General features: G+C 40.5%; 2 protein-coding genes across 5 annotated transcripts in view; one reads left to right on the forward strand and one right to left on the reverse strand.

Annotated features, from left to right (window-relative positions):
* hddc2 (HD domain containing 2) overlaps window positions 1-18,886 on the forward strand; it is a 33,875-nt gene extending 14,989 nt beyond the window's left edge. Inside the window, exon 7 of the mRNA XM_078399582.1 lies at window positions 18,716-18,886. The gene's annotated coding sequence lies outside the window, so the exon portion shown is untranslated. The remainder of the gene's footprint in view (window positions 1-18,715) is intronic.
* tpd52l1 (tpd52 like 1) lies at window positions 9-27,904 on the reverse strand. 4 transcript variants are annotated; one of them, XM_078399578.1, is made up of 8 exons: window positions 27,661-27,904; window positions 18,675-18,775; window positions 15,992-16,140; window positions 11,228-11,329; window positions 10,938-10,970; window positions 6,066-6,104; window positions 4,767-4,827; window positions 9-716 (listed from the first exon to the last, which is right to left on the reverse strand). In XM_078399578.1, the coding sequence occupies exons 1-8, from the start codon at window positions 27,698-27,700 to the stop codon at window positions 588-590; spliced, it is 654 nt and encodes a 217-aa protein (XP_078255704.1). In that variant the 5' UTR covers window positions 27,701-27,904; the 3' UTR covers window positions 9-587. The 4 variants fall into 4 exon arrangements, with proteins under 4 accessions (XP_078255704.1, XP_078255703.1, XP_078255705.1 ...); XM_078399577.1 differs by lacking the exon at window positions 27,661-27,904 and adding an exon at window positions 24,082-24,268; XM_078399579.1 differs by lacking the exons at window positions 10,938-10,970; window positions 27,661-27,904 and adding an exon at window positions 24,082-24,269.

Below are 27,904 nucleotides of genomic sequence, written 5' to 3' on the forward strand. Positions count from 1 at the left end.
TCATTTGATCTTTTTATTTAAGGCACCAAATTGTCTTGATCATTTAGCTTGCCAAATGAAATCCAGACCACAAAGTAGTGTTTCCAAGTGTTGACAATTAATCTGTACTTACGCATACACAATATTTTTAACTTTAATCTTATATAGCAAAGAACTGTGCTCACTGACCAAGCACCAATTTTACATTCACACAGAATTATTGCACATGTTGGATTTCAATGGAATGTCATATTTTTGCAATAAAACAGGTTCTTGCTTACATTTGTTTTCCATTTAACAAGTTTTAGAATCTATATTGTTCATGAAGTCAAGACTCTAGATATCCTATGACGGAGACGTTAAGTCCACAAAACAGGCTTAGGTCAAAGAAGTTGATGCGAAACTCAGGCTCTGTTGTAAAGTAACTATAAAACTTAGACTGAGTACTTAATAAATAAAATGTAGAACCCTGCTGTTTTGTTGAATAATTTACTGTGTAGCCGAGTAACTCTTCTTGAATTTGTTCAGAATAGAGCGATGAGAGTATTTTAAACAAAATCTTGTAACACCAAAAAGTAGACATTCAAAACTTCTATTATGGGAAAGATTTAAAAAGCTCCGAAGTCTTCAGTTTGCCGATACCCCAAGCTTGATTCCTGAACACTGGCGCTTGCAGCAGAATTCAACACATCTTCAAAACTCCCACTGCTATTGGCAGGTACACCACCAACTTTACACTAGTATTAATAAAAAGCCAATATTATTTACAATATTTTTCATTTATCAAGTGACAGAAACAGTTTTGTTAAGATCAGGAACAATTTGATGTACAGTGCTGCTTCCTGCTAAATACAGAGCAGGAAAGAGCTCCTTACCGTCACAGTTGGGTATTGCATTTTTGACTCTCCTTTCTACATTTCACGGGCTAGGTTAGCACCCATTACAAACCCGCATACTTCCTCCGACAAGGACTCCGTTCAGCAATTTTGTCTCCATTGTACTTTCCAACATTCATTTCCAATTAATTGAATGTAAAATTAGCTTGGAAATGAGTGTTTTTTCTCATGAATTTTGACAATCTTTTAAAATATAGTGAGGGGGTCAGATAGGCGTTTCTGTGGACGCAGTCGGGAGACCCGGATGGTGGTTTGCCTCCCTGGTGCCGGTGTCCGGGATGTGTCTGAGCGTGTCCAGGATATCCTGAAAGGGGAGGGAGAGGAGCCAGAGGTCGTGGTACATATAGGTACCAACAATATAGGTAGGATAAGGGAAGAGGTCCTGAAAGGAGAATTCAGGGGGCTAGGAAGAGAGTTAAAAAAAAAAGGACTTCCAAAGTAATAATCTCAGGCTTACTGCCTGTGCCACGCGATAGTGAGAATAGGAATGGAGTGAGGTGGAGGATAAATACGTGGCTGAGGAACTGGTGCAGGGAGCAGGGTTTCAAGTTTCTGGATCATTGGGACCTCTTCTGGGGGAAGTATGACCTGTACAAAAAGGACGGGTTGCATCTGAACCCGAGGGGAACCAATATCCTGGCGGGGAGATTTGCTAAAATAACTGCGGAGACTTTAAACTAGTACGGTTGGGGGGAGGGACTCAAACACAGATAGCTAATAGGCAGTGTGTGAGGCAGGAGGCAGAAAAGGGAAACACTCAGACCCAATATGTAGGAGATAAAGAAGGGAAAAGAAATAAACTGAGAATAAGAAATGATGGGTCCCTTAAATGTGTATATTTTAATGCTAGGAGCATTGTAAGAAAGGTGGATGAGCTTAGAGCCTGGATTGACATCTGGAAGTATGATGTTGTGGCGATCAGTGAAACATGGTTGCAGGAGGGTTGCGATTGGCAATTAAATATTCCAGGATTTCATTGTTTCAGATGTGATAGAATCGGAGGGGCAAGAGGTGGGGGTGTTGTATTGCTTGTCAGCAGTGCTTTGGCAGGACAGACTAGAAGGCTCGATTAAGGAGGCTGTTTGGGTGGAACTCAGAAATGAGAAAGGTTTAGCAACACTTATAGGGGTGTATTATAGACCGCCAAATAGGGAACGAGAATTGGAAGAGCAAATATGTAAGGAGATAGCAGATATTAGTAGTAAGCACAGAGTGGTGATTGTGGGTGATTTCAATTTTCCGTATATAGACTGGGAATCACATTCTGTTAAAGGGCTGGATGGTTTGGAGTTTGTAAAATGTGTGCAGGATAGTTTTTTGCAGCAATACGTAGAGGTGCCTACCAGAGAAGGGGCAGTGTTGGACCTCCTGTTAGGAAATGAGATGGGTCAGGTGACGGAGGTATGTGTTGAGGAGCACTTTGGGTCTAGTGATCATAATGCCATTAGTTTCAATATCATTATGGAGAAGGTCAAATCTGGACCAAGGGTTGAGATTTTGGATTGGAGAAAGGCTAATTTTGAGGAGATGAGAAAGGATTTAAAAGGAGTGAAATGGAAATTGTTGTTTTATGAAAAGGATATAATAGAGAAATGGAGGATATTTAAAGGTGAAATTTTGAGAGTACAGAGTCTTTATGTCCCTGTTCGGTGGAAAGGAAAGAATAATAATTTGAAAGAGCCGTGGTTTTCCAGGGAAATTGGACACGGTTCGGAAAAAGAGGGAGATATACCATAAATATAAGCGGCAGGGAGTAAATGAGGTTCTTGAGGAATATAAAGAATGTAAAAGGAATCTTAAGAAGGAAATTAGAAAAGCGAAAAAAAGATATGAGGCTGCTTTGGCAAGTAATGTAAAAGTAAACCCCAAGGGGTTCTACAGATATGTCAATAGCAAAAGGATAGTGAGGGATAAAATTGGTCCATTAGAGAGTCAGAGTGGACAGCTATGTGCTGAGCCGGAAGAAATGGGGGAGATATTAAACAATTTCTTTTCTTCGGTATTTACCGAGGAGAAGGATATTGAATTATGTGAGGTAAGCGAAACAAGTAGAGTAGTGATGGAAATTAGGAGGATTAAAGAAGAGGAGGTACGGACACTTTTGAAGAATATAAAAGTGGATAAGTCTCCAGGTCCTGATAGGATATTCCCTAGGACATTGAGGGAAGTTAGTGCAGAAATAGCAGGGGCTATGACGGAAATATTTCAAACGTCATTAGAAACAGGGATGGTGCCGGAAGATTGGCGCATTGCGCATGTTGTGCCGTTGTTTAAAAAAGGTTCTAAAAGTAAACCTAGCAATTATAGACCTATTAGTTTGACGTCTGTGGTGGGAAAATTAATGGAAAAGATACTTAGGGACAATATATATAATTATTTGGATAATCAAGGCCTGATTAGAAACAGTCAACATGGATTTGTGCCTGGAAGGTCATGTTTGACTAATCTTCTTGAATTTTTTGAAGAGGTTACCAGGGAAATTGATACGGGCAAGGCTGTGGATGTTGTCTATATGGACTTCAGTAAGGCATTTGACAAGGTTCCACATGGAAGGTTGATTAAGAAGGTTAAATCGTTGGGTATTAATAGTGAGGTTGCAAGATGGATTCAACAATGGCTGAATGGGAGATACCAGAGGGTAACGGTTGACAATTGTATGTCAGGTTGGAGGCCAGTGTCTAGTGGAGTGCCCCAAGGATCTGTGTTGGGTCCACTGTTGTTTGTCATTTACATTAATGATCTGGATGATGGTGTGGCAAATTGGATTAGTAAATATGCAGATGATACTAAGATAGGTGGAGTAGTTGATAGTGAGGTAGATTTTCAAAGTCTACAGAGAGACTTGGGCCTTTTGGAAGGGTGGGCTGAAAGATGGCAGATGGAGTTTAATGCTGATAAGTGTGAGGTGCTGCATTTTGGTAGGACAAATCAAAATAGGACGTACAGGGTAAATGGTAGGGAATTGAGGAATGCAGTGGAACAGAGGGATCTGGGAATAACTGTGCATTGTTCCCTGAAGGTGGAATCTCATGTGGATAGGGTGGTGAAGAAGGCGTTTGGTATGCTTGCCTTTATAAATCAGAGCATCGAGTATAGAAGTTGGGATGTAATGTTGAAATTGTACAGGGCATTGGTGAGGCCGAATCTGGAGTATGGTGTGCAGTTCTGGTCGCCAAATTATAGGAAGGATGTCGACAAAATGGAGAGGGTACAGAGGAGATTTACTAGAATGTTGCCTGGGTTTCAGCACTTGGGCTACAGAGAGAGATTGAACAGGTTGGGTCTTTATTCTTTGGAGCGTAGAAGGTTGAGGGGGGACTTGATAGAGGTTTTTAAAATTTTGAGAGGGACGGACAGAGTTGACGTGGGTAGGCTTTTCCCTTTGAGAGTGGGGAAGATTCCAACAAGGGGACATAGCTTCAGAATTGAGGGACAAAGGTTTAGGGGTAACATGAGGGGGAATTTCTTTACTCAGAGGGTTGTGGCTGTATGGAATGGACTTCCGGTGGAAGTGGTGGAGGCTGGCTCGATTTTATTATTTAAGAGTAAATTGGATAGGTATATGGATAGGAGGGGATTGGAGGGTTATGGTCTGAGTGCAGGTAGATGAGACTAGGTCAGGGAGAATGGTCGGCGTGGACTGGTAGGGCCGGACAGGCCTGTTTCCATGCTGTAGTTGTTATATATGTTATATGTTATAATTCTTAGTCAAGAATTTATGTATAATTTAAAAAATTTACAGGATTGATATTACAATGTCAAATATACAAATGAAGGTAAAGATGTTTTTTATTTATATATAGCACAGCAATACCTAGATCGAATCAATGTCATTGGGTAGGTTTGAGAGGTGTGCCAACACTACCACCACATTGCCAGTGAAATCATTACCTTCAAACTGCTGACAGTAGTTTCCATCCGCTCTTCAAAGGATTTGAAAGTAGTAGAATTTCTGTGGCAGGAGAAAACAATGATCTGTGTTTAATGAATGCATGGGCCAACTAAACCTAAACAGCTTTCAAGGATCATTATTTGATCAATTCTTCTGCCACATTCACTTGTTCATTCATATCAAACTGAATTCACTTAGTAGAATTCCACCCTACGACTATCATAGTGAGTCATTCCACATCCAATGGCTCATAATTATAGCAGTAATTGAAAGACCTACAGTGATCTTAAAATAAAGGCATAAATGGTAAAATTTAAAAACAAAGTGAAAACCTTTCAAATATCATATTGTAAATCTATCCGTCAACATACGGATGGTTTAAATCAGGGGTGTCAAACTACCAGCCCGCGGGATGATTTGGGGGAAAAAAAGTATATTCGCATCCATTTATTATGTAGCTGTACGGCGGCCGCTCTCTCTCCCGGGACAGGCCATGCGGGCGGGAAGGGGCTGTTGCTGGGGAAGGTGGGGAGCCTCAGCGTTGTTGTGGACAACCAACTGGGAAGTGCCTGGGCTATCGCCACAGAGTCCGCCACCATGTATCTGAGACCCAGGTCATGAATCAAATGTCCTGATTACAATAATAAGATACAGATTGAACGGGCAGTATGGGTCCTTTTCTGTAAACCAGTAATGCAGCTCGTTGTTTCTGACATCTCCTTCTATTGTCTTTACTGAATAAATCACTATATTTACAAATCACCTTGTGTTTTAAGTTTGTGTCTTTGCACCGTGACAATTTGCAACATGAATGTAAATATTATGTAGTAAAAATAGTTGCTTAATATCTGCAGCTACTAATTCCGTATCTATTATTAGGCCCAGTAATTCCTCAGAGTTTATGGAGTAATTGTATCAATAATTGCAGTAACCATAAACAGTACCGATGGAGGTCTCAAATTTGTCTTGTTCGATATGTGGTTTGTAGTAATTAAGGTTACAACTTTACAAAACCCAGTGTATTTACTTTGAAACTAGTTTGATTCTGGCTTTATCTTTTTAACTGACAAGCACTCACCCACACTTAATCTGAACAAAAATGACAAGAAAAAAATACTACTTGTCATCAGTTCACTACTTTAAAAAGTTTTAAAGAAAAATGTTAACAAACTTTTGCAGAAAATCGTTGTAACATCTAAGTTCTTTCTAAAATTACAAATACATTTATCAAAAAGTTATGGTATAAACAGTTTTGAAACTTAGCTATGCCTCTGTTCTACCAACACAACACTCATTACCTCACAGCAGGCATGCTAATTGAATGCAGGATAGGGTAACTGGCATGGAAGCATTAAGAGAAAAACAAATGTACTTTTAGTCAAGTAGTGTGGAAAAAATAAGTCACCATTAAAACATTCATTGAAAAATGCCACTTAACAATAAAAAAAAGGCATTAAGTTACTCAACAAATAAAATTAAGTATATCACAGTCAGGAGCACATTAACAATCCACACCTGGTCTTTGTTGGAGTTATCTAACTGAGAAAACTAATTTAGCTGCCCTAGATTTACTCTAAAGCCATGTATCTTATACGCTCAAATTGTTAATCAATCATCACTGAATTACTAGAGGTAGCAGACCAGATATACAGATCACCAATGGCCGAGCTCACAGCTGACCTGAAAGATGCATGAACTTCCCCCTTTCTCATGTTGGATACTGTGGCTTAATTTCTAGAGGATATCCCCAGCCATAATTAATGTCTTCAAGCTGGCTGAGCAGCCAATCACATTGAAAGATGAGTACAGATAATAAGACAGGTAAAAACTAGCCCAATCTTTCACTGACATTTTAAACATTAATAAATTACCCTAGATTTCACTGGTGGCCGCCTTCCTATCTACCAATCAGCAATTGTCAAAATGGATCTTCCATGCAGTAATGGACAAAGTTGGTTCCCATGCTCTTGACAAGGGCTTAGCTACTATAAAGTCTTAGAGTTGTAAATTACATCATGTGGTAGGGCCTGTAGAAGTCCTGGCCACAACATTTAATATTTAAGCCGCACACTCCAAGCTTAAGCATGTATGGTTTAGGTTTATAATTGTCACGTGTACTGGGGAGGTTAGGAACTGTGAAGGACCCCACCCAATTAATTACATTAAAGTTAACTGAATTCACATACTACACACGGTTGTCTGTCCTCTCCACTAATTTACAACTTCCTAGAAGTTTTTCCACAGCTCACCTAGTCTGTCTCATCACTTAATTTCAAAATTGTGCTTCAAATATTACTTTAAGATTCTAAAGATTGGAACACATTAAATGTAATAGTCGAACAGATTTGTGGTCCTCAGCCTTTCTGAAATAGAGTCCCACATTTTGCAATCTGTAACCTTGGTACCCTCTATAAACACCTGATGCTATCATATGACACTTATTTTAAGTTGCTTGGTTATCTCAGATTCCCAGAAACTGCTTGTATTCATAAGACTGAAGTAGCTAATGTGATGTTATTTTTACTTGTTTGCATAATTTACTTAGATTACCTTAATTAAGGGCCCACTAAGCTTGAGAAATGCTTCAAAGAAATTGTTTTACATTCAATTGTTCCTTTCAACAAAATCAAATTGTTTACTCAAAACTTTAAAAAAAATTATTAAACACTCTTTAGAGTCAGGAATGTTAAGGAAATGCAAAACTGCTGCATTGGTTTACTTATTTACATCATCTGGGAAACAGAATCTATCGTTGATTGGGAAATGGAAAAATTGCATGGAACCTTTTGATCCTCAGGCCCATCCTCATGCTTGTTACCGTGATACCAATTACTTGCAATGTTTAGAGTCTTATTCTACACATCGACAACTTAAAGCACATAGCTCCATCATAGAGTGAACAAATTATGCAAGTTCCTGGTCCTGAACTCCTCCAAAACAAAGGAACTTATAATTGACTTTAGAAAAACCAGTGGAGATTACGACCCACTCTACATCAATGGGGTCTGTGTGGAAAGGGTACCAGCTTTCAGGTTCCTGGGTACGCACATCGCAGAGGATCTCACCTGGTCTACCAACACCATCACCACAGTAAAGAAGGCACAGCAGAGACTCCACTTCCTGAGGATCCTCAGGAAAACCAACCTGCAGGAGAAGCTCATGTTGTCCTTCTATCGCTGCTCCATCGAGAGTGTGCTGGCATACTGTATAACCACATGGTATGCCAGCTGCTCAGAAAAGGACAGGAAGGCCCTTCAGAGGGTCATCACGACGGCCCAGAAAATCATCGGCTGCTCACTGCCCTCCCTGGAGCACCTGTTCAGCCTACGCTGCCTCAGTAGAGCAGGCAAAATAATAAAAGATCCATCCCACCCCGGCCACCGTCTGTTTGTTCATCTGCCCTCTGGTCGACGTTTCAGGTCGATCAAATCCCGAACAAACAGACTTAAGAACAGTTTTTACCCCAGGGCCATACGAGAACTGAACACTACCTTGCACTAGGCAACACCGTTAACAAATCGGTCATATAATTGTATTTAATTGTATTTATGTATTTATTTGTTTTTGCATTTATTGCATATATGTTTGTACGCACCGTCAGGATTGGCTATTTTTTAATTTCGTTGTACTCGTTGCAATGACAATAAATGAATATTATTATTATTATTATTATAAACTGATAATTAAATCTCCAAAAAAGTTTGTTAAACTTTAGTCCAGCGCTGCCGTGCCGACAGACTGTCTCACCTTTTTCTTCTTTTGCTGTTTTGGTCTGTTTACTTGTATGTTTTGAGTGCACCTTTAGTTTTTATATTTTGGGGGTTGGGGGAACCTTTTTTTAATCTTTCCTCGAAGGAGATGCGACTGTTTCATCGTATCTCCATCTGCACTGCGACTTTAATATCGTGAAGCTGGCGGTCCCTTTGTTAGGGATCGACTGAGGGAGCTCCAACCGCAGGATCTTTGACCGCCCCGAATGCGGGAGCTTCGATCGCCCCGATGTGGGAGCTTCGACCGCCCTGACTGCAGAGGTTTCGATTGCCCCGACCCCGGGAGAAAAGAAGGAAAGAAAGTATAAGCTATTTGCCTTCCATCAGTGGGGAATGTGAGGTCGCCGAAAAAATAAGATGGATCTGCTGCCTGCACTGGAGAAGACTCGGAGGGAGTGCCGTGATCTCAGTGTTTTGCGAGGACATTGCTCCATGAGGACATCCCGGAGTCTAGTGCGAGTGTGGACGGTTTTCTGACTGTTCGGGTGGACAGGGACTGCAGAGAGAGTGACAGCGGTCGGTACAACTCTGATCACATCACGGTGAAGGAGTGTGTGTGCGGCCCAGACATTGAACTGATGGCTGTGGGTCTCCGCTTATGCTGTGTGCCCTAGGGATTCTCAAATGCCCTTGTGGTGGCTGTTTAAGTCTACGTTTAATTTTTGAGTGGTTATGTATCTTGTTGCTTTTTTGTACGACTGTTGGCAAGTCAAATTTCTTGTATGTTTACAAACTTGGCTAATAAAATTAAGTCCAATTACAAATCAGGAAACCATTATTATACAAAAATTACATCACATTTCAAAACACTACAATTATATTGTGAAGGGACAAAAGAGTAAAATACTAGTTATTTCCTTACAAGAATAAATTGATAACAATATTCTACTAGGCTAAATTCTTTGGGTAAAGGACAGATTCTTGTTCATAGTGTTGGAAGGAACTGCAGATACTGGTTTAAATCAAAGACAGACACAAAAAGCTGGAGTAACCAGTGGGTCAGGCAACATCTCTGGAGAAAATGAACGTCACCCATTCCTTTGCTCCAGAGATGTTGCCTGACTCACTGAGTTATTCCAGCTTTTTGTGTCTATCTTCCAGTTAATAGAGCAGCCTCTGCTCTGCAATCCGGCCCCAGTTTTGAATGTTGGCTTCACAATGAACAGGATAAGAGTTTCAAAAGAGAAGGTTCGTGTTGGGCAAGAAAAAGATGAGCCCAAATGAGATCCACAGATGCTGTTACAGTTGGGCAAGAAGGTGCTTGATGGGACCTGTATGCAAGCTGCAGTATAGAAGCTATGCTTGCATTTCCATATGCTTAAAAGTCAAATTTCATTAATCAAAATATGCAAAAGCAGAGATAAAGGTTTTCTACCAACCTGTTCCTATTGTACCACGCTGCCCTTTGACAATAAAGATTCACAGTGAGACCACAGAAAACATGGTGCACCTCCCATATCTGAGCAGCTTCTTCTCAGCAAAAATAGACACTGATGTTGAAATGCACCATCGCCTTAAAAGTGCCAGCAGTCTCTTTGCTCAACTGAGGAAAAATATATTTGAAGATCGAGATCTCAGACCTGGCATAAAACCTCCCCCTTCTAAATGTTTCTGAAAATTTAATTATATATAGCAAGCATTTCAAGGCACAGGAAAAATACCGCCAACAATGTGTCCACAAAATCTTTAATTGAAAGATAAGCAAACTGATGCCAGCATTCTTTCCCTGCCTTTATTTACTCTCTGTCGGTTCTGTTAGGTAGACCACGTTGTTGGCAGGTCCAACACCAAACAGCTGAAACAAGACATGCCATCCTGAGCACTGGCATTGGAAAATAATCCCAGACGAACAGAGGAAAAGATGCAAGGATGTTCTCAGGTCCCCCTTGAAAATTGCAAGATTTGCACTGTGTCTAGAATAATCAGAGTGCAGAAAATGGAAAAGGAGCATCTGCGGTGATATTGAAAAATTCAAAGCTACTAATTGGGGATACACAGAAGCTTGTAACCAGCTGAAGCAAACCACCTGACCACCAGCCATCCACTCTATCTGTAGAAGAGTCTGCAGTTCCCGGATGATTTTGCACCCCAAAATCCAGACAATCAGAGTGGAAGCAAGTTATCCTTGGTAATGAAGGGCTGCCTCTTCAGCAAATGAGAATTGCAAAATGGTGGAATGAATGTTTACGTTAATAAGAACACACTAGGTGAGAAACATAATATACTCTTGAAAAAAATATCAGGAAGAATTATTGATCAAGAAAATGCCCATTCAGAATTATTTGCAGTCGACCATTTGTACATGCACAAATAAATTAACCAAACTGAGAATAGAATTAAGTTAAATCACAATTATATTTAAAAAGATAAATGAAAATGTTTAAGCTATTTTAATCTCACCTGCTTGGGAGCAGTAGACTGAAGTAATGCAAGCTATAGCAAAACAGTTAATTAGTTATAAATATTAGACAGTACACTAAAAATATTCTCAAAAGAATTATAAGCATGAAAGTTAATATAGTTCCAGATGCTAGACATTTTCATACTCTTACCTTTGGAAGATAGAGAAACAACATAATACAATAAGTAATTTTTACATGGCTTGTGTAGAATAAAACGTCAATGTATGTTCTATATAAAAATGCTGTGTAAGAAATAATTAAATCAGAATTATTTTCTCTTTAACTTACTTCATCTCTCCTAGTTTCTTAGTAAGCGTTGAGCTTACATTATTTAAAGCTGCTGATGCCTTCTGTCCCGTGTTATTGAAAGTGTCTTGTGTTTTTTTGTATCTTTTTGGGAGGAAAAAAAAAAAAGACATGACACAGCTAGTTACATAAATATTAGGTTCTATTTAATCATATAAAGAGTATAACTTCAGCATCACATATGAGAATGTAGAGAAAAACAGCAGTTGGTTTATTTAATCTGTCCCATTCAATCAACTTGGACCGAAGTAAAGTTCCTTACTCTCCTGCAGCTTGGGAAAAGCAAAATATTAAGTTTCAAGGTAAATAAATTCGAAACCACCTTAAGGTTGGAGGGAGGTGGGGGAAAAAAGCAAAGAATTTGAGGAAATTACTCAAATGTTTTCAAGACATAACAGTAACGCAACACCTAATACCTAATTTACTTTTTACATTGGTATCAGTCATCAGCATGAAATAAGACAGCCCTGTTTGAATGCTTTCTTTGCATCTGCTTGTTCTATAAGAGTCAGGCACTGATTCCAAGTCCATGACTCGAAATAAATTTCTGACTCCAGCATTAATGTATCCATGTGTGTACATACACACTTTGCAACAAATGTACAAGTAAATCACAAAAATCCCTCTCCATTTTGATCTCTTTAATAAGATCAAGCAAGCACCCAAAGCAATAACAGAAAGCAAATTACAAACATAATTAGGGAGCAACAGTGTGAGTTATTAAACTCGATCTGTCTGCCTTCTCTGTGTCAATGCTCTGGCATCTAATTATTCACCTAATGCTTATTTAAATATCTTCCCGTTGCAACAATAATCCGCAGTGGGAGAAGCTTGTACTGAGGGTGAACATTATTTGATTGGCTATTAAACAATGTTAAGTCTGCAGTACGTCAGCTGACACAAAATCAACAAATAGCCACAGTGTGACCAGCCAGGGAAACATGAATCAATGTATGAGCAGGAATGATGAAGCAGTATGTTTCAGTTTCTATATTGAAACAAACATAAATTATTATCTGACGTTCTACTTTATCATTGTTGTTTTGGGATTTTCATTACTTTGACATATAAAATTTGGTAAAAAACAATTGATCATATTTCAGGAGGCAAGATTCATGGCCAAGCAAACACTGAAACCAGATCACAAATGGTCGGATAATACATCTATTCAGATGGCCTTAGTTACTGGAGGCTCTTTCCAAAGCAACATGAACACAAAATGTATTCTAGGAATGGGAATGCCCTGAGTTAGACAGTTCAGGCTAAAGGCAGCCTTAACTTCAAATCCAAGATAAAGTATGTATGCCCAACACCCTGTCGCCGGTTTGTGGTTTGTCCCTCGTCAGACCACTGTCAGTAGGTAATCACCACTGCTGACTGGGAGCACCCCACAATTAAGCTTAATTATTGGAAGGCCAAACCATGTCATTGTTAACGTGCTCACTGAAGGGAATAGGATAGGTCTTACACGTAGCATTCACAAACTGAGCTGTTCCACTATATCTGTGTTCTAACATTCCACCAACAATTAACTACGTGGTAAGACTATGGAAAGTGAGGACTGCTTCACATATCTTACGAGCTGCCTCTCCCTAAAGACCGACAAAAATGATGAAATTCATTATTGGCTTCAATGTGGCCGAAGTCAGTATGTGGATGTCTGAACCATCTATGTGAGAAGATCAAGACATCAAAAAGATGTTATCTACTCGGCAGCAAAGATCCCCGACAGCCTCCCTGCTCCTTAGACTTAGATCACTTCTAGCAGGCACTAGAAAGCAATCATGATGCCTCATCCTCCAAATGCACTGGCAGAATAAACAAATCAAAGTCAGTGCCCTCTCCCATGTCAATGGGTCCAGCATTGAGGGCTGATTTACACTCAGGTGACACACAGCCAGAGCATTCACATGTTCAACACTAGACTCCCAAAACACACACAATTCTCTCACAACCACAGAATACAGTGGACAGAGATAAAAATCCAAGAATGTTACCAAAGCCTTCCTTGGAAAGGGCACTCATGCCATCAACTCTTGAGATTCTCTGGCTCACGCTACCTAGAGTGGATGAGCAATGTTTGGAATGACATGGAAGATTGTGTTCATGTGTTGAAAGCTAGAAAAGCACAGCACAAATGGAAAAATGTGTCACTTGCCAAACAACCCATTAGGGAAGAATAGTCTACATTGACAGCTCGCCTCAAACAAACAGAAATTATATGGAATATTGAGCATGTCAGGCAACAGCTGTGGAGAGAGCCAACATTTTAGGTCTTTGAAAGTTCATCAGAAATTGAAAAATGAGAAAGCTGCAGTGTTTTAAGTTACAGAAAAGAAAAGCTGCGGAGAAGACAAAGGGAGTATCTGTAATATTTTGGAGACCAAGGCTATCCAGATATCAATATCTGTAGTGCCATAAGTTAAAGAGAGAAAAGAAACAAAAGAACATATTGGAACTGAGAGTAGTTAGAGCAAATCTGAAACAAACAAAAAAAGCGGGAAATTTCAATATATCTGCAACATTTGTGTTGCAGTTGGTCTGCATGCTCACATACTTACATTAGCTGGAATGTATTTTTGACCACACCTTTGTAAAATGTTAAAGAATCCACTATAACCAATTCATTGGAAAAAGATGTTTACTTTTTGGTTCATAAAATGAATTACATTACTATCTGTGGAATCCTAATCATTATAAGGAAGCTCTTAATGCAAACATGCAAGAGATACGGAGAGCAGTTATGGGAGTGGCCAGCATCATTGAACCTGAGAAAATAAAGGTTACATTTAATGAAATCTTTAAGGGTGCAAAAACAAGGCAGAATCTAGCCAAAGTCAATCAGCTCAAATGCAGTACTCTTCTTCAATGTCTTGGGAGAAATATGGTCACATCTCACATCAGGTAGCGCATCACGTGCACACCTACTTGACAGAAAACCATAGGACCATTTTGCCCAGTAACAAAAAATGCACATTGTGCAACATTCTCGCTTTAACTGGCTGTAAAATAGTATCAAAAATACATTTAACTTTTGTGTTATTCTTATAATATATTAGTTTCTAACAGCAATAGTATATTTGCAAGCCTTTTTATTCATTGTCAGGCTTTCAACAAATTGTAAAACTGTCAGAATTGTCTGTTTTGATGAGGAAACCCTAAATCAACTTATAATGTCCAGTCATCTGTGAAAGTTGTTACAGGGTGTACAACTGGTCAAGCTTTCTATTCACATGCTCCCCTCTGCACCATTCCCCAAACCATGATCACCATATTAGAAATGAAGAAATAAGAAAAGAAAGATCATACATATTGATCCCCATATTACCTGGTAGCGTAAACTTAGTTATTGAACCGACTAATATAGGACAGCATTTGTTATAAGCAAAAAAAATACGCTGGAGAAACTCAACGGATTACACAGCATCTATAGAGGGACAGATGACTTTTTGGGTCAAGACCCTTCTTCAGACTTGGGGGGGGGGGGGGGGGGAAGAAAGCCTGAAAAAAGAGAAATGGATGAGGCAAAACATGGCATGTGATGGTATACCTACCACTCTATGGGGGGAAAAAAAGAATTTCAGTACCAAGGTACATATATGGAACTATTTGCCTTATTCAGGAAAAAGACTGTGCATTCACCCTATCTGTTCCCTTCATGATTTTATGATGACCTAAATAAAATCACCCCATAGCCTTCTGCACTCCAAGCAATACTAGCCTGCACTCCAAGCAATATTCTCCCTACATCTTATAAGAAAATAACTGCAGATGCTGGTACAAATCGAAGGTATTTATTCACAAAATGCTGGAGTAACTCGGCAGGTCAGGCAGCATCTCGGGAAAGAAGGAATGGGTGACGTTTCGGGTCGAGACCCTTCTTCAGACTGATATCTTAGGTCCTTGAGTCCTGGCAACATGTTCGGATATTTTTCCTGCACTCTTTCCAGCTGAATTGCATCTTTCCTAGAGCAGGGTAACCAAAACAGAATGCAATAGCCCAAGTGAATGCTCACCAATGTCTTGTAGAACCATAATTTTGTGCCCCAACTTTTATACTCAATTGCCTGACTGGTCAAAAGCTTTCTTCACCACCTGTCTAACTGCAACACCACTTTTGTTTTTATTCTATTATTACCTATGTAAGCATTTTGGATGAAACATAGTAAAGAAAACAGAGTTCAATAATCAGGCTCAATGTGTTTCATTTGATAAATTAGATGAGAATGAATGAAAAAATACAGTGCTTTTTATGAAGATGTGTTCTTTCCCCCTTCATTTATAAACACACATTGGAATGAAGTAAGTTTAGCACATTTGTTATCTGTGCTTCAATATTCTCCAAAATAAAATTTGCTGCCACTTTTTAAATATACTATTGGTTAATGCACCTTAATTCTGGTATAAAGCATCATGAGTACTGTAAACACATTTGTACTTTGACCATTATAAGGAAAGCCATCTGTAAAAATCAAATTGTTGCGTAGTCCAAACTGTTCTCACCCAAGTATCCAACTTCTTATCTATACATCCGGAGACATTTACCTTAGCAATGTTAACGAGGCACTTTGATAGTATCTCTTTAAAAAAAAGATAAACCCTTTATAATTTAATCAGTATATCAACTAATAAATTTTGCATGAAGTATGAAATATTTGTTAAAATGAAAGTTAAGCAATTTTACATGAAATAGAACATGTACTCAACGGTAAACCAAATGGCAAACTTGATTACTCAAAAACTTACATCCCAGAAGTCTGCATATCATGCCAACTTTTGCTTAAGTTATGTTTTATTTCATTCAGTGGGGTAATACCCATCTTCTGCTTTATTTCAACTAGATGCTTCTCCTTGGCAATCAGGGTTTGTCGCAATGCAGAAATTTCTTCTTCTAGCTGATATGAAAGAGAAATAATTGACATATGCTAACCAGAAATCTCAATAGTTTACACTATTATTTCCCATTTGGCTAACCTATTCGACATTTTAATTCGACATTTGACAATTTCCTTAGAAGTAGACCACTAGATAAAATTAATGCAATCAGTTTGCAATCCAAAACATAATTTGTGTTTTAGAAAGGTTTTCAACAAGACTTTTCTGTCCTTGGCCTCTCCATTGCTAGAGCGAGTCCACATGCAAACTGGAAGAGCACCTCATATTCCACTTGAGTAGCTTACAACCTAACTGCATGAATAGTCTTCAATTTCAATTACGAGTACCCTACCCACCTCTCTTTCGTCTGCTACCCCTCACTGGTGTGCACCCATTTCTCCCACCACCCAGTCATGCTGCTCTTTCTCCCCAACCTCATGTATACTCATCTCCCATCCCATCTGCTCTTTCATCCCTTAGTTCCCCTCCCCCCGCCCATCCAACCCCCTTCACCCATATTCCTCCCTCTAGTTTTCTATTTTACTTTTCTTCTTCCTTCCTCATCTGACACCCTTTGTCTCCTTTTTATCTAAAACCTTTGTCATTATCTCCACCCATCTGCCAATCACTTCTGTCACCTAAATCCACTTTTCACTTGCCAAGCTTTGCTCTATACTCACCTCTTTTTTCCAACTTTCTCTTTCCTATTCTATTGTCTGAGTAAGGTCTCAACCTGAAATGTTGTCTCTCTATCCCCTCCACAGATACTGCCTGACCCGTTGAGTTACTCTAGCACTTTGTGTTTGGCTCAAGATTCCAACATCGACAAAGTCTTGTCTCCCCTTTACTTCATCTCCATGCCCACCTGGCCTGCCACTTTCAGGGAACAATGCATCTGTACTCCCTGATCTCTGTGTTCTAGACCATTTACTATAGAAGTCCTGCCCTGTTTTGCATACCGAAGTGCAGTTACCTCACACCTATTAAAGTTAAATACATTTATCATTCCTTGGCCTGCCTTCCCAACTGATCGAGATCCTGTTATAGACTTAGATATCCTTCCTCTCTGTCCACTATAGCGCCAATTTTAATGTTGTTTGCAAATTTACTAACAAATTGATTGTATAATTAAATCAAATTAACCTATCTTCTCAATGCATAAGTCAATTAATGTCTGCACAATTTGGATTCGAGTCAATGAAGATGATGAAGGATCTTCTTCATGAGGGAATGATTAGAATAACAGATGGTAGAAGTTTTCTTAAAACAAGATTTTACTGGACGTAGGATAGCAAATTAGGAACTGCACAGGTAGAAGAATCCCAGAATGTATAGTTGAGAGACAGAGAAAGGAGAGTAAGTTTGTTGAAATAATTTTCCTCTGGTAGTTGCAGAAAAAAAGGGATATCTGTAGGGAAAAATTACGCAAGTGAGTATGAATGACAAAAACTTGATGCGCCTCAGAAGACTAATCATGTGCACCACCTGGGTGCATATAATCTCAATGCAAGACAATTATAAAAATCAACAGGCATGTATTTGTAGAATTTGTGGAAAGGGATCACTAATACTGAACTGGGCATGAATTTTTGGATGATTAAATTCACCTTTACTCATAATATTTGAACCTTTTTAACAACCACAAATGCTGTAATCAGCTACATTTATTTTTGATGGCATGCAAATAAGATGGTTCACAACAAAAAGACAACCTATCGGATAGCTTTTCAGACTAACGTCAGAGCAACATATCAGATCATAATATTGATATACAAAAGACACTATCATACCTTCGTCGTACATTAACAGCCTGCATTCAATTGGTTTTCATTGTTAGGAGTCTGAGCCAGTTTCTGTCATATTAATTTCAAAATTATTTCTTTCAGATTAGATTCAAAAAAAAAAATTCCCCTCCCTTTTTGGTTGCAAATGTGTATTTGACTTCAGTTTACCAGTTGTTCCACAAGACTCCAATCAACTATTTAACAAACATGACCCTACAAGCAAAGCCGTATTTTAATAACTATTGGATCAATGTGCAAGGTGGTATAGAGCTGGTGAACTTGACTTCCATTGCATCTGTGTGGAATTTGCACTCTCTGCAACCATGTGGGTTACTCTCACATGCCAAAAATGTGCAGGTTTAGTGGGTAAAATGGCCAAAGTGGTAGAATCCTGGGGAAGTTGATGGGAATAAAGGGAAATTGAAAATTGGATTAGCATAAATGGTATATGTTGGTTGCCAGGTACTCTCTATGCTGCTTGATTCTATGATTTTAATATAGGGGCAAAATGTTTTGAGAGAACACATTACATTGAATATCATTTGAAGAAAAATCAATTTTGAATTGAGATCAGTGTGGCATTTTGCCATGCAAAATGTTCCTCCACAGCTGCCTGACCTGCTGAGATCCTCCAGCACTGTTTTTTGCTTAAGATTCCAGCATTTGCTGTGTTTCATGTCTCCAGGTTGATTTATGTCACATTCATATCAATGTTTTTTTTTACCAAAGGAATTGACAATGTAATAAAGCAATGTATTAGCAATGCTTACCTTGGCTAATTCCACATGAAGTTCTTCCTTTTCTATTTCAGGTTGCATGCCAAGGTCAATATTGGCACCTAGCTCACTAAAGCATTCAGTTTCAAGAAGAACTGTGAGAAAACAAGAATATCTTACAGATCCAATCGATCAGCTTCTTTACAATTGAGTCAAAATTTAATCAACATTATATGGACTGCAATCAATCAGAAATCATTTAAATGTTAACACCTCAACTTAATAAATAATCTAAACTAGCAGGTGATCTCTCATTATCAGATATGTTTTAAATGAGACTGAATACTGAACTCTGATCCAAGCTGATCATGGAATGATTAAATTATTCCATGTTCAAGCTTGAAGTATTTAATAAATGATACACTGAATAATGATAAATCAGAAAATTAAGAAAATAAAAAATTACTGCTCATATGATTTCCAGGACACTATGTGACAGAATCTCGAATGCTGGCCAGAAGGGAGGCCAGTGCTTAGACAACCCAAGGTGTAAAAAACTTTAAGCCCTTGCCAACTTGCTCAGATGTCAGAACCATGCTCAGAGCAGATGGAAATGTTCTTTCCCAGCTCTCTTCCGGAACTGGTTGCAGATTAAAATCAGAATCTAGGTCGAGCCAGAATCTCCACCCTGGGCAAATTATCGTTTACCCTTTTAAGTTCTGTGGTGAAGGGCGCAGATAAGACCATCAGTTTCCTAATGGAATGTCAAAAAAATAAATTGAAAGGAATATTCCAGGCAGTAGAATTTTAAAATTTGGCTTTAAACAAAAGGCCAGATATTTTCTAGGTGCAGAATTCAAAAAGCTTTGCACTATCTTTGTTTCTAGGCTCATTATTATCCCTCAAACAACATTATTAACTTCTGTGGTCGGAAAGTTACTAGAGAGGATCTTGAAAAATAAGATATGTATATATATGGACAGACAGGGGTTGATTGGAGATAGTCTGCATAGTTTCGTTGGCGAGAGAAAGTGTCTCATAAATTTGAGAGTGCTTTGAAGTTGACACAGTCAAGGCCTAAGATGAAGTCTGCATGAAATTCAGCATGGTTCTACATGGTAGGTTGCTCTGGAAGGTTAGATCGCATGAGATCCAACGAGAACTAGCCAACCAGATATTGAAATGACTTCACGGTAGGAAGCAGCAGATGGTGGTGGAAGCTTTTGTTTTATGGACTGCAGGCTGATGACTCCAAATCAAGTGATTAAAGCGAAGTTAGATAAACACAACAGGGAGGGTAAAGAGATGACAATTCAAATTTAACAGTTAGCCACTGACACCAATAAAATGTGAGGTTAAATGACCCACTGGACAGGAAATGCACTCATGCTGTGGCTTACTGTTCACTTTTACACATCAGCTTCTTGTATGTTTGCTTAAGGGAGGTGCATGAAAGATGTTTTGTATACATCATGTTTTAACTAGGGAAAATAAATTCCTTAGGGTTTGAAAACTGAAACTAGCAAATGATACAAATAACCATTAAAACAAGGTAACAAATTGTAATACCACTTGAGTTAATTTCAAAAGAAATGCAAGAACCACCCCTTTGATTCTATTTCTGATGATTAAACATGTATTTTATACCTGTTGACATTCAAGCCAGAGCTAGAGACTTATGCTTTAGTGACACACTCCAGAATTTTATTTTTCCATATATCTTCCTGTTGGATTTATGTAGAATGTTGGACTATAACATTTATAAATCATTCCCGGTCACTTTTGGGTGCATTGATGACTGGTTACATAAATTTAAAGTAATTAATAGTCAGATCACAATGGAGTTGAAGAACTGCACTTTTATTCAATGGCTGTTCATTTTTTGAAACCTACTATCTTGTGCAAAGGTAGAGGCAGCAATCCTACTCATATTTAGAAAGCATTTGGGCGTTGTTTGAAAACCAGTGCCACACACCATGAACTAGTCGGTGCAAATAGACATGCTAGCTTTTTTTCCCAACAAGCATGGACATGATGGGCTAAGTGGCTTTCTATTTTTGTGAAATTTCTGATGGTATTTCCATGTGGTTGGTTAAGATAAATAATTGACATAGATGAAGAGATACAGCTTACAGCCCAACGGTATGAACATTGACTTCTCTAACTTTAGATAGTTCCTCTGTCCCTCTCTTCCCCTCCCCCTTCCCAGTTCTCCTGTCTCCACCTATATCCTTTCCTTGTCCCGGCCCCCCTGACATCAGTCTGAAAAAGGGTCTCAACCCGAAACGTCACCCATTCCTTCTCTCCAGAGATGCTGCCTGACCTGCTGAGTTACTCCAGCATTTTATGATAACCCATGTGGACTGCTCAGTGCTAACACTATCATGCAGCACTGACATCATTTCTGAATGACAATTTATTTTTCTCAATCCCATGTTCCATGGCATTTTCAATGACAAGTTGCATGAGTGTAAAGATAGAATTAGATGTGAACAACATGATTTATTTGTGGCATATTTATAGACCTTTCCCTTACTAAGGTTTAATCTGTTTTGCAACATCAAACAGTGATTAGGCGAGTAGAACTACAGAACAGATCCTAACACTGCAATATGACTGAAACAATTAGTACAATACGAAAAGCACTGAGCAAATAATTTTTTTGTTATTTTGCTTTATTGTTGCTGTAAAATTAGCACTTGATATTAAGTAAAAAATGAATATACATAAAACCAAGTTGAGAGTAAATTAAACATAAAATAGGAAATATTGTCCTACAATATATGTAGTATGGAGAAACAAGAAACTGCAGATGCTGATTTACACAAAACGATACAAAGTACTAGAGTAACTCAATGGGTCAAGCAACATCCCTGGAGAACATGGACACGGAGAGATGATGTCAGGTCCAGTCCCAAAATATTACCTATCCATTTCTCCAGAGATGCACCTGGCCCACTGAGTTACTCCAGCACGTTGTGTCCAGTGTATATATGCAGTGTATATATGTTAATTTGATAGCATATTTAGTTTGTGAATAACTTTGTCACCATTATGAACAACTAGCCATGGGATGTCATTATCATCCCACACAGAAGAATCCAAATTCTCCTGATTTAGTTCCTTATGATGTACACCTCCTTTTCTATATTGAAATCAACCATTTCCTCTCCTACAAATAATTTATTGACTATAGCTCTGCCTTCAACATCATTATGCCATCCAAACTCACCTCCAAATTCCTGGACCCATGAGTCAGTACCACCCTCTGCCACTGGATCCTATACTTCCGGACCCATAGATCAATATCAATGAGGATAGATCACAATACATCCTCTACACATTCTCCACAGCAAAGATGCGTTCTCAGCCTCTTACTATATCACCTATATATTCATGTCTACGCAGCTAAATTCTGCTCTAACTCCATCTACAAGTTTGCAGATGACACCACACATATCTCAAACAATGATAAGACAGAGTGCAGGAAGGAGATAAAGAGCTCAGTGATGTGGTGTTGAAACAACAACCTCAACCAAGACAAAGGAGTTAGTTATCGACTGCATTAAGTGTGGTGGTGTACATTGCCCAATCAGCATCAATGGTGCCATAGTGGAATTGGTTGCGAGCTTCAAGATCATGGGCACATATTACCAAGAATCTGTCATTCAGTATTACCAACAATCTGTCCATTCACATTGAAGCTACTGTCAAAAAAGTCTACTCCCTCAGGAGACTAAGGAGATTCGACAAGCCTGCAATGACTCACACCAACTTCTATAGACACACTATCGGGTTGTATCACAGCTTGGTCTGAGAACAGCTCTGCGCAAGAGCACAATAGGTTGGAGAGAGTTGTGGATGTTGGCCAGTCCATCTCACAGACCAGACTCCCCATCACTGACTCCGTCTGCACTTCATACTGCCTCTAGACTTTCTCCCAAGAACTACAATACACCATTGCAGAAAAAAATGGATTCTGCATGTTGGCATTGTTCACTTTGCTTTACCTGTTGTACTTATGTATGACCTGATTGTATTCATGTACGGTATTATTTGATTCAATTGAATAGCACAATTCAATTGAATATCTCAGTACACACAATAATAATCAAATACATACTCTTTCCAAAACGCACATCTCAGCTTCACTGGTTACTTCTCCTTACCCCTCATCAGGCATCCAACTACTGTCCACTCCGAGGTACCCAACAACATCTTCTGGCAATAAAAAACCAAGCACCTCTTCCCCATACCAGACCCTCTGCCCCGGAAAACCAATAGTAGGGCGAAGAGGAGGGTGTTGGATGCTCAAGAGAGAGGCAGAAGGCACCAGGAGAAGGGACCGTGGAGGACGAGGAGACTGTCCAGTGGTCATGGGTTGCACAATGGTGCAGCTGGTAGAGCTGCTGTCTCACAGCGCCAGAGACCTGAGTTTAATCCTGACCTCGGGTGCCGTCGATGTGTAGTTGAACGTTGTCCGTGACCCCGTGGGGTTGGGTGCTTGGCTTTTCTCCCACATCCCAAAGACGTGCGGGCTTGTATGTTAATTGGCCCCACGAATATGCAGGGAGTAGAAAAAATAATAGACCTAGTGTAAACAGTGGACTTGGTGGTCCGAAAGGCCCGTTTCTATGCTTTTCTACAAACTAAAACTCAGACAGAGCTCCTTCCCGCATCTCCATCACAACCCACATACGACTTGACTTGTCTTGGGGAAACTTCACCATATCCATCGTTTGCCCCGTCAATGCTGTCAAACTTCATCCAACTGCCCCCACCTTATTCCGTTTGACAACCACACCCAACTCTGCTCATCTCCTCCTCTCCAATCACACCCAATTCAACTCCTTTCCTCCCCCCCGACAAACTACACCTCCCCTCCCCAGAAAACCCTCTCCTCCCCGGCGAGCCCTGACCTCCCCCGTCCACATCCTGCACCGCTCCCTTCCACCATTCATCCTTATCTTCTACTCTGACACCCTTCCCACTAACCCCCTGCCCCTCACCACCATTCTCCTCTCCTCTTCCTCCACGCAATCCCCTCCCTTCCTCGGGTATCCTGGCCCTCGCCGCCGCCATCCTCCTCCGCCCCCGTCCCTCGCTCGGCGAACACCCTCCTCTCCCCCCCTCACAAGGTAGGGAGAGGATAGATTTAGGCCGTTCGGCCCATCGCCTACTCCGCCATTCAATCATGGCTGACCCCTCTCTCCCTCCCAACCCCATTCTCCAGCCTTCTCCCCATAACCCCTGACACCCGGACTAATCAATCCCCCTCCTCCTCCTCCCCGACCCCGGCGCCCAGAACCTTCCACCTCCTCCTCAGGTCGCCGCTCTCCTCTCTCTCCCCCCGGCGCCCAGAACCTTCCTCCTCCTCCTCTCTCCCCCCCCCCCCGGGCGCCCTGGACACAAAGCGGTCCCTCCCTCCCTCCGTCTGTCTTGTCTGTCCACGGAGACTCACCGGGCTGGCAGTCGGTATGGACCTGGCGGCTGCCCAGGTCTTGCTCCGTCACCTCCATCAGCCCCCGCTCCCCTTCCACAAACTCTCCTCTCTACTCCGCGGCTCTCTGCGCCCAACGACTGACTCACTCGCCGAACGAAGCCCGGGAACAGCTGGACTCGCACCTGACCGCACAGCAGCGCCGCCGCCGGCCGGAGGACTCGCACCTGACCGCACAGCAGCGCCGCCGCCGGCCGGAGGACTCGCACCTGACCGCACAGCAGCGCCGCCGCCGGCCGGAGGACTTGCACCTGACCGCACAGCAGCGACGCCGGCCGGAGGACTCGCACCTGACCGCCCAGCAGCGCCGCCGCCGCCGGCCGGAGGACTCGCACCTGGACGCACAGCAGCGCCGCCGCCGGCCGGAGGACTTGCACCTGACCGCACAGCAGCGACGCCGACGCCGGCCGGAGGACTCGCACCTGACCGCCCAGCAGCGCCGCCGCCGCCGGCCGGAGGACTCGCACCTGGACGCACAGCAGCGCCGCCGCCGACCGGAGGACTCGCACCTGACCGCCGCCAGTCATTTGAATCCAAAGATACTAGAGGAGCAAGATGGACCCATCCAACGAAATCGCGTTCACTGGAGTGTAGTACACAAAGGACCGGAACGTCCGCCATTTTAGTAGGCACTGCCTCTCGCAGTGTAATCAGTGTTGTGGGGGAAACAGTATGTTTGATGATACCGTTAAAGTGCTGAATATATCTCATCTATCAATTCAAATTTTTTTGGTTATTTTTCTTTTAAAATGTTTTTCCCCTGCTTAATTTCTCTGATTTTATTATTTCTTACTGTTTCTGCCCATTTCCCTCCCATCCTTGCTCCCCAGCCCCCTCTTTTGTGCAGTTTCCCATGTATTGCTCCAACACACACTCTGCACAAATTTAATTTATTTTTTATATCTATATATATATATATATATATATATATATATATGAATATGTGTTTGTATGTGAGAGGCAAGATATAGATAAATAGATCTCAAAGCTCCTCATGGATCAGAAGCAACTTTGATTTACAGCAATGCTTGATTTCTCTCTTCATCTTATTTTTCACATGATGTACATAAACCATAAAGGAGGTTTATGGTTTATGTATATGCAAATATATATTTACACACACACACACCTAGCTTCTAGCAGTTTATCTTCTGTTGAAACTAAGGTAAATGTTGACCGCATAGAAGATAGGGGAGTTAATCATTGGAATTAGAAAAAAAAAGAGATTCTAAATAATTATTTTGGATAAGTCTCCATGTAGGATATGCTGAAACTATCCCAATGATGACAGATGATTAAGGAGTTATAATGGAGGGAGAAACTTAAAGTAATACTTCCGGATAGAGAAAAAAAAAATAAAGGCTAAAATTCCCAGACCTGATGATCAATATCAAAGTGTTAAAAGAAGTGGCTGCATTGCGAGTATATGCATTGATTATAATCTGCCAAAATTCTCTGGAGTCTGCAAGATCTGAGAGGTTACAAAATGTAAGCTGACTATTCAAGAAAGGAGGGAGATAAGAAGCAGGAAATTGTAAGCCAGTTAACCTAACAATTCTCACTGGGAAAATGCCAGAATCCATTAGCAAGGTGGAAATAGTTTTGGGACATCATAAGCCATTCAGGCAGAGTCAAAATAGTTTTATGAAAGGGAAGTCATGTTTGATAAATTTGCTAGAGTTATTTGAAGTTGTGACAAGCAATGTGAATAAAGGAGATTAGTAGACATGGTTCATTTTGATTTCCAGATGTAATCGATTAGCACACACGGTTGGGGGAAGTCCACAGGCACACAACGGGGATTGTCTAACTAAAATGGAGAAAAGGGACAAATACGTGATTTTTAGGTTGTCAATGGTAGCTTGTGGGTCCCACAGGGTCACTGCTGGGGCCTCAGCTTCTTGCAATCTATAGTTATGACAAAGACGAAGAAATCAAGTGTCCTGCAGCAGCCAACTTTGCTGATGCTACACAGACGATTAACATGTATGGGATTTGCAATGACTTGGTCATATGGATTTGGAACTGTCTTATTCATAGAAGATTATTAAGGGGTTGGACACGTTAGAGGCAGGAAACATGTTCCCAATGTTGGGGGAGTCCAGAACAAGGGGCCACAGTATAAGAATAAGGGGTAGGCCATTTAGAACTGAGATGAGGAAAAACTTTTTCAGTCAGAGAATTGTGAATCTGTGGAATTCTCTGCCTCAGAAGGCAGTGGAGGCCAATTCTCTGAATGCATTCAAGAGATAGCTGGATAGAGCTCTTAAGGATAGCGGAGTCAGGGGGTATGGGGAGAAGGCAGGAACGGGGTACTGATTGAGAATGATCAGCCATGATCACATTGAATGGCGGTGCTGGCTCGAAGGGCCTCCTCCTGCACCTATTGTCTAAGGCAGAAGGTTGTGGTGGAAGGTTGATATTCTGGCTTGAGGTCTGACTAGTGGAGTTCTGCAGGAATCTGTGCAAGGAACTCTGCTGTTTGTGATATATATAAATTACCTAGATGCTAATATAGATGGGTTGGTAACTTTGCTGGCGACACCAAAATTGGAGGACTCGCAAACAGTGAAGAGGGTCAGAAGCTACAGCAGGTTATAGATTGGCTGCAGAAATGGGCAGAGAAACAGCGGATGGAGTTTAACCCAAGCAAGTGCTATGTAAGTAAGGCGAAAGTATAGTTAATGACAAGACCCTTAAAAGCATTGGAATACACCTTAATAGCTCACTAAGGGTGGCAGCACAAGAAGATAGAGTGGTAAAGAAGGCATATGATGTGTTTGTCTTCATTACTCGGGGTAATGATCAGGAAGTCATGATACAGCTCCATAGAACTTTGGTCAGACCGCGTTTGGAGTATTGCATTCAGTTGTGTTTGCCTAATTACAGGAAATATGTGGAAGCTTTGAAGAGGGTGCAGAGGAGGTTTACCAGAATTCTGTTTTAATTAGAGTGTTTCAGCTACAGGAAGAGGTTGGATAGACTTGGATTTTTTTCTCGAGAGTGTCTGAGGTTGAGGGGTGACTTGATAGATGTGTATAAAATTATGAGAGGCATACACAGGTAGGCAGTCAGAACCTTTTTTCCCAGGGTGCAAAATGTCCTACACTAGAGGCAATAAGGTGAGAGGGGGAATGTTTAATGGAGCTGTTCAGGGCATTTTTTTTTTTACATCGACAGTGGTAGGGGCCTGGAACACATTGCCAGTGGTGATGGTGGAGGCAGATAGGAGAGTGGCATTTAAGAGGCTTTTGGATAGAGAATGATCCGCTGAGTTACTCCACCACTTAATGTCTTCATTAGTAATTAGAGGTGGGCAAAGGATTAGAATTTATATTTTCTTCATGCTAAATAATTAGGAAACAGTACAAAAATTCCAATTGAAGTTTGAAAATTAAGTGAATCTTTTTGTTAGCCCTTTGCTGTATTTTATTCATTCTTATTGCATTGATTGAATACATTTTCAAAGCTTTTAGAAAGCATAGCTAAAACTACAAGAGGCTGATCAGCAGAATTTTACAAAAGCTATTTTTCACCTACCTTTGAGTATAACTGCATCCTGGCCAATAGGTTCCACCATTTTAGATGCTTGTCCTGGTTAATCACAAAAATAACAATGTGGTACCAGCTATATTTTAGGTACCTGTTATAAATCGATTAGTAGCTTGAGTCACACAAGTTTCATCTGGGGGTAAAAAAAACAGTCGAACCAATTTATGACTAACCTCTTTCAATAATTTCAAATCTATTTTTTTTCCTGGACCAATTACAGGTGCTTTGCAAT

Source organism: Rhinoraja longicauda, chromosome 5 (assembly GCF_053455715.1).
Source record: "Rhinoraja longicauda isolate Sanriku21f chromosome 5, sRhiLon1.1, whole genome shotgun sequence".
In the NCBI taxonomy this organism is placed as follows: Eukaryota; Metazoa; Chordata; class Chondrichthyes; order Rajiformes; family Arhynchobatidae; genus Rhinoraja; species Rhinoraja longicauda.

What these genes read in the sequence shown, in the direction of transcription:
- tpd52l1 (XM_078399577.1), bottom strand. Translation starts at nt 24,139, where the DNA reads ATGGAGGTGACGGAGCAAGACCTGGGCAGCCGCCAGGTCCATACCGAC. An exon ending in CCATACCGACTGCCAGCCCG is followed by an intron (nt 18,776 to 24,081) that starts GTGAGTCTCCGT and finishes GTTTTCTCACAG; the next exon opens with TTCTTCTTGAAACTGAATGC. An exon ending in AAGAAACTAGGAGAGATGAA is followed by an intron (nt 10,971 to 11,227) that starts GTAAGTTAAAGA and finishes GTTTTGCTATAG; the next exon opens with CTTGCATTACTTCAGTCTAC.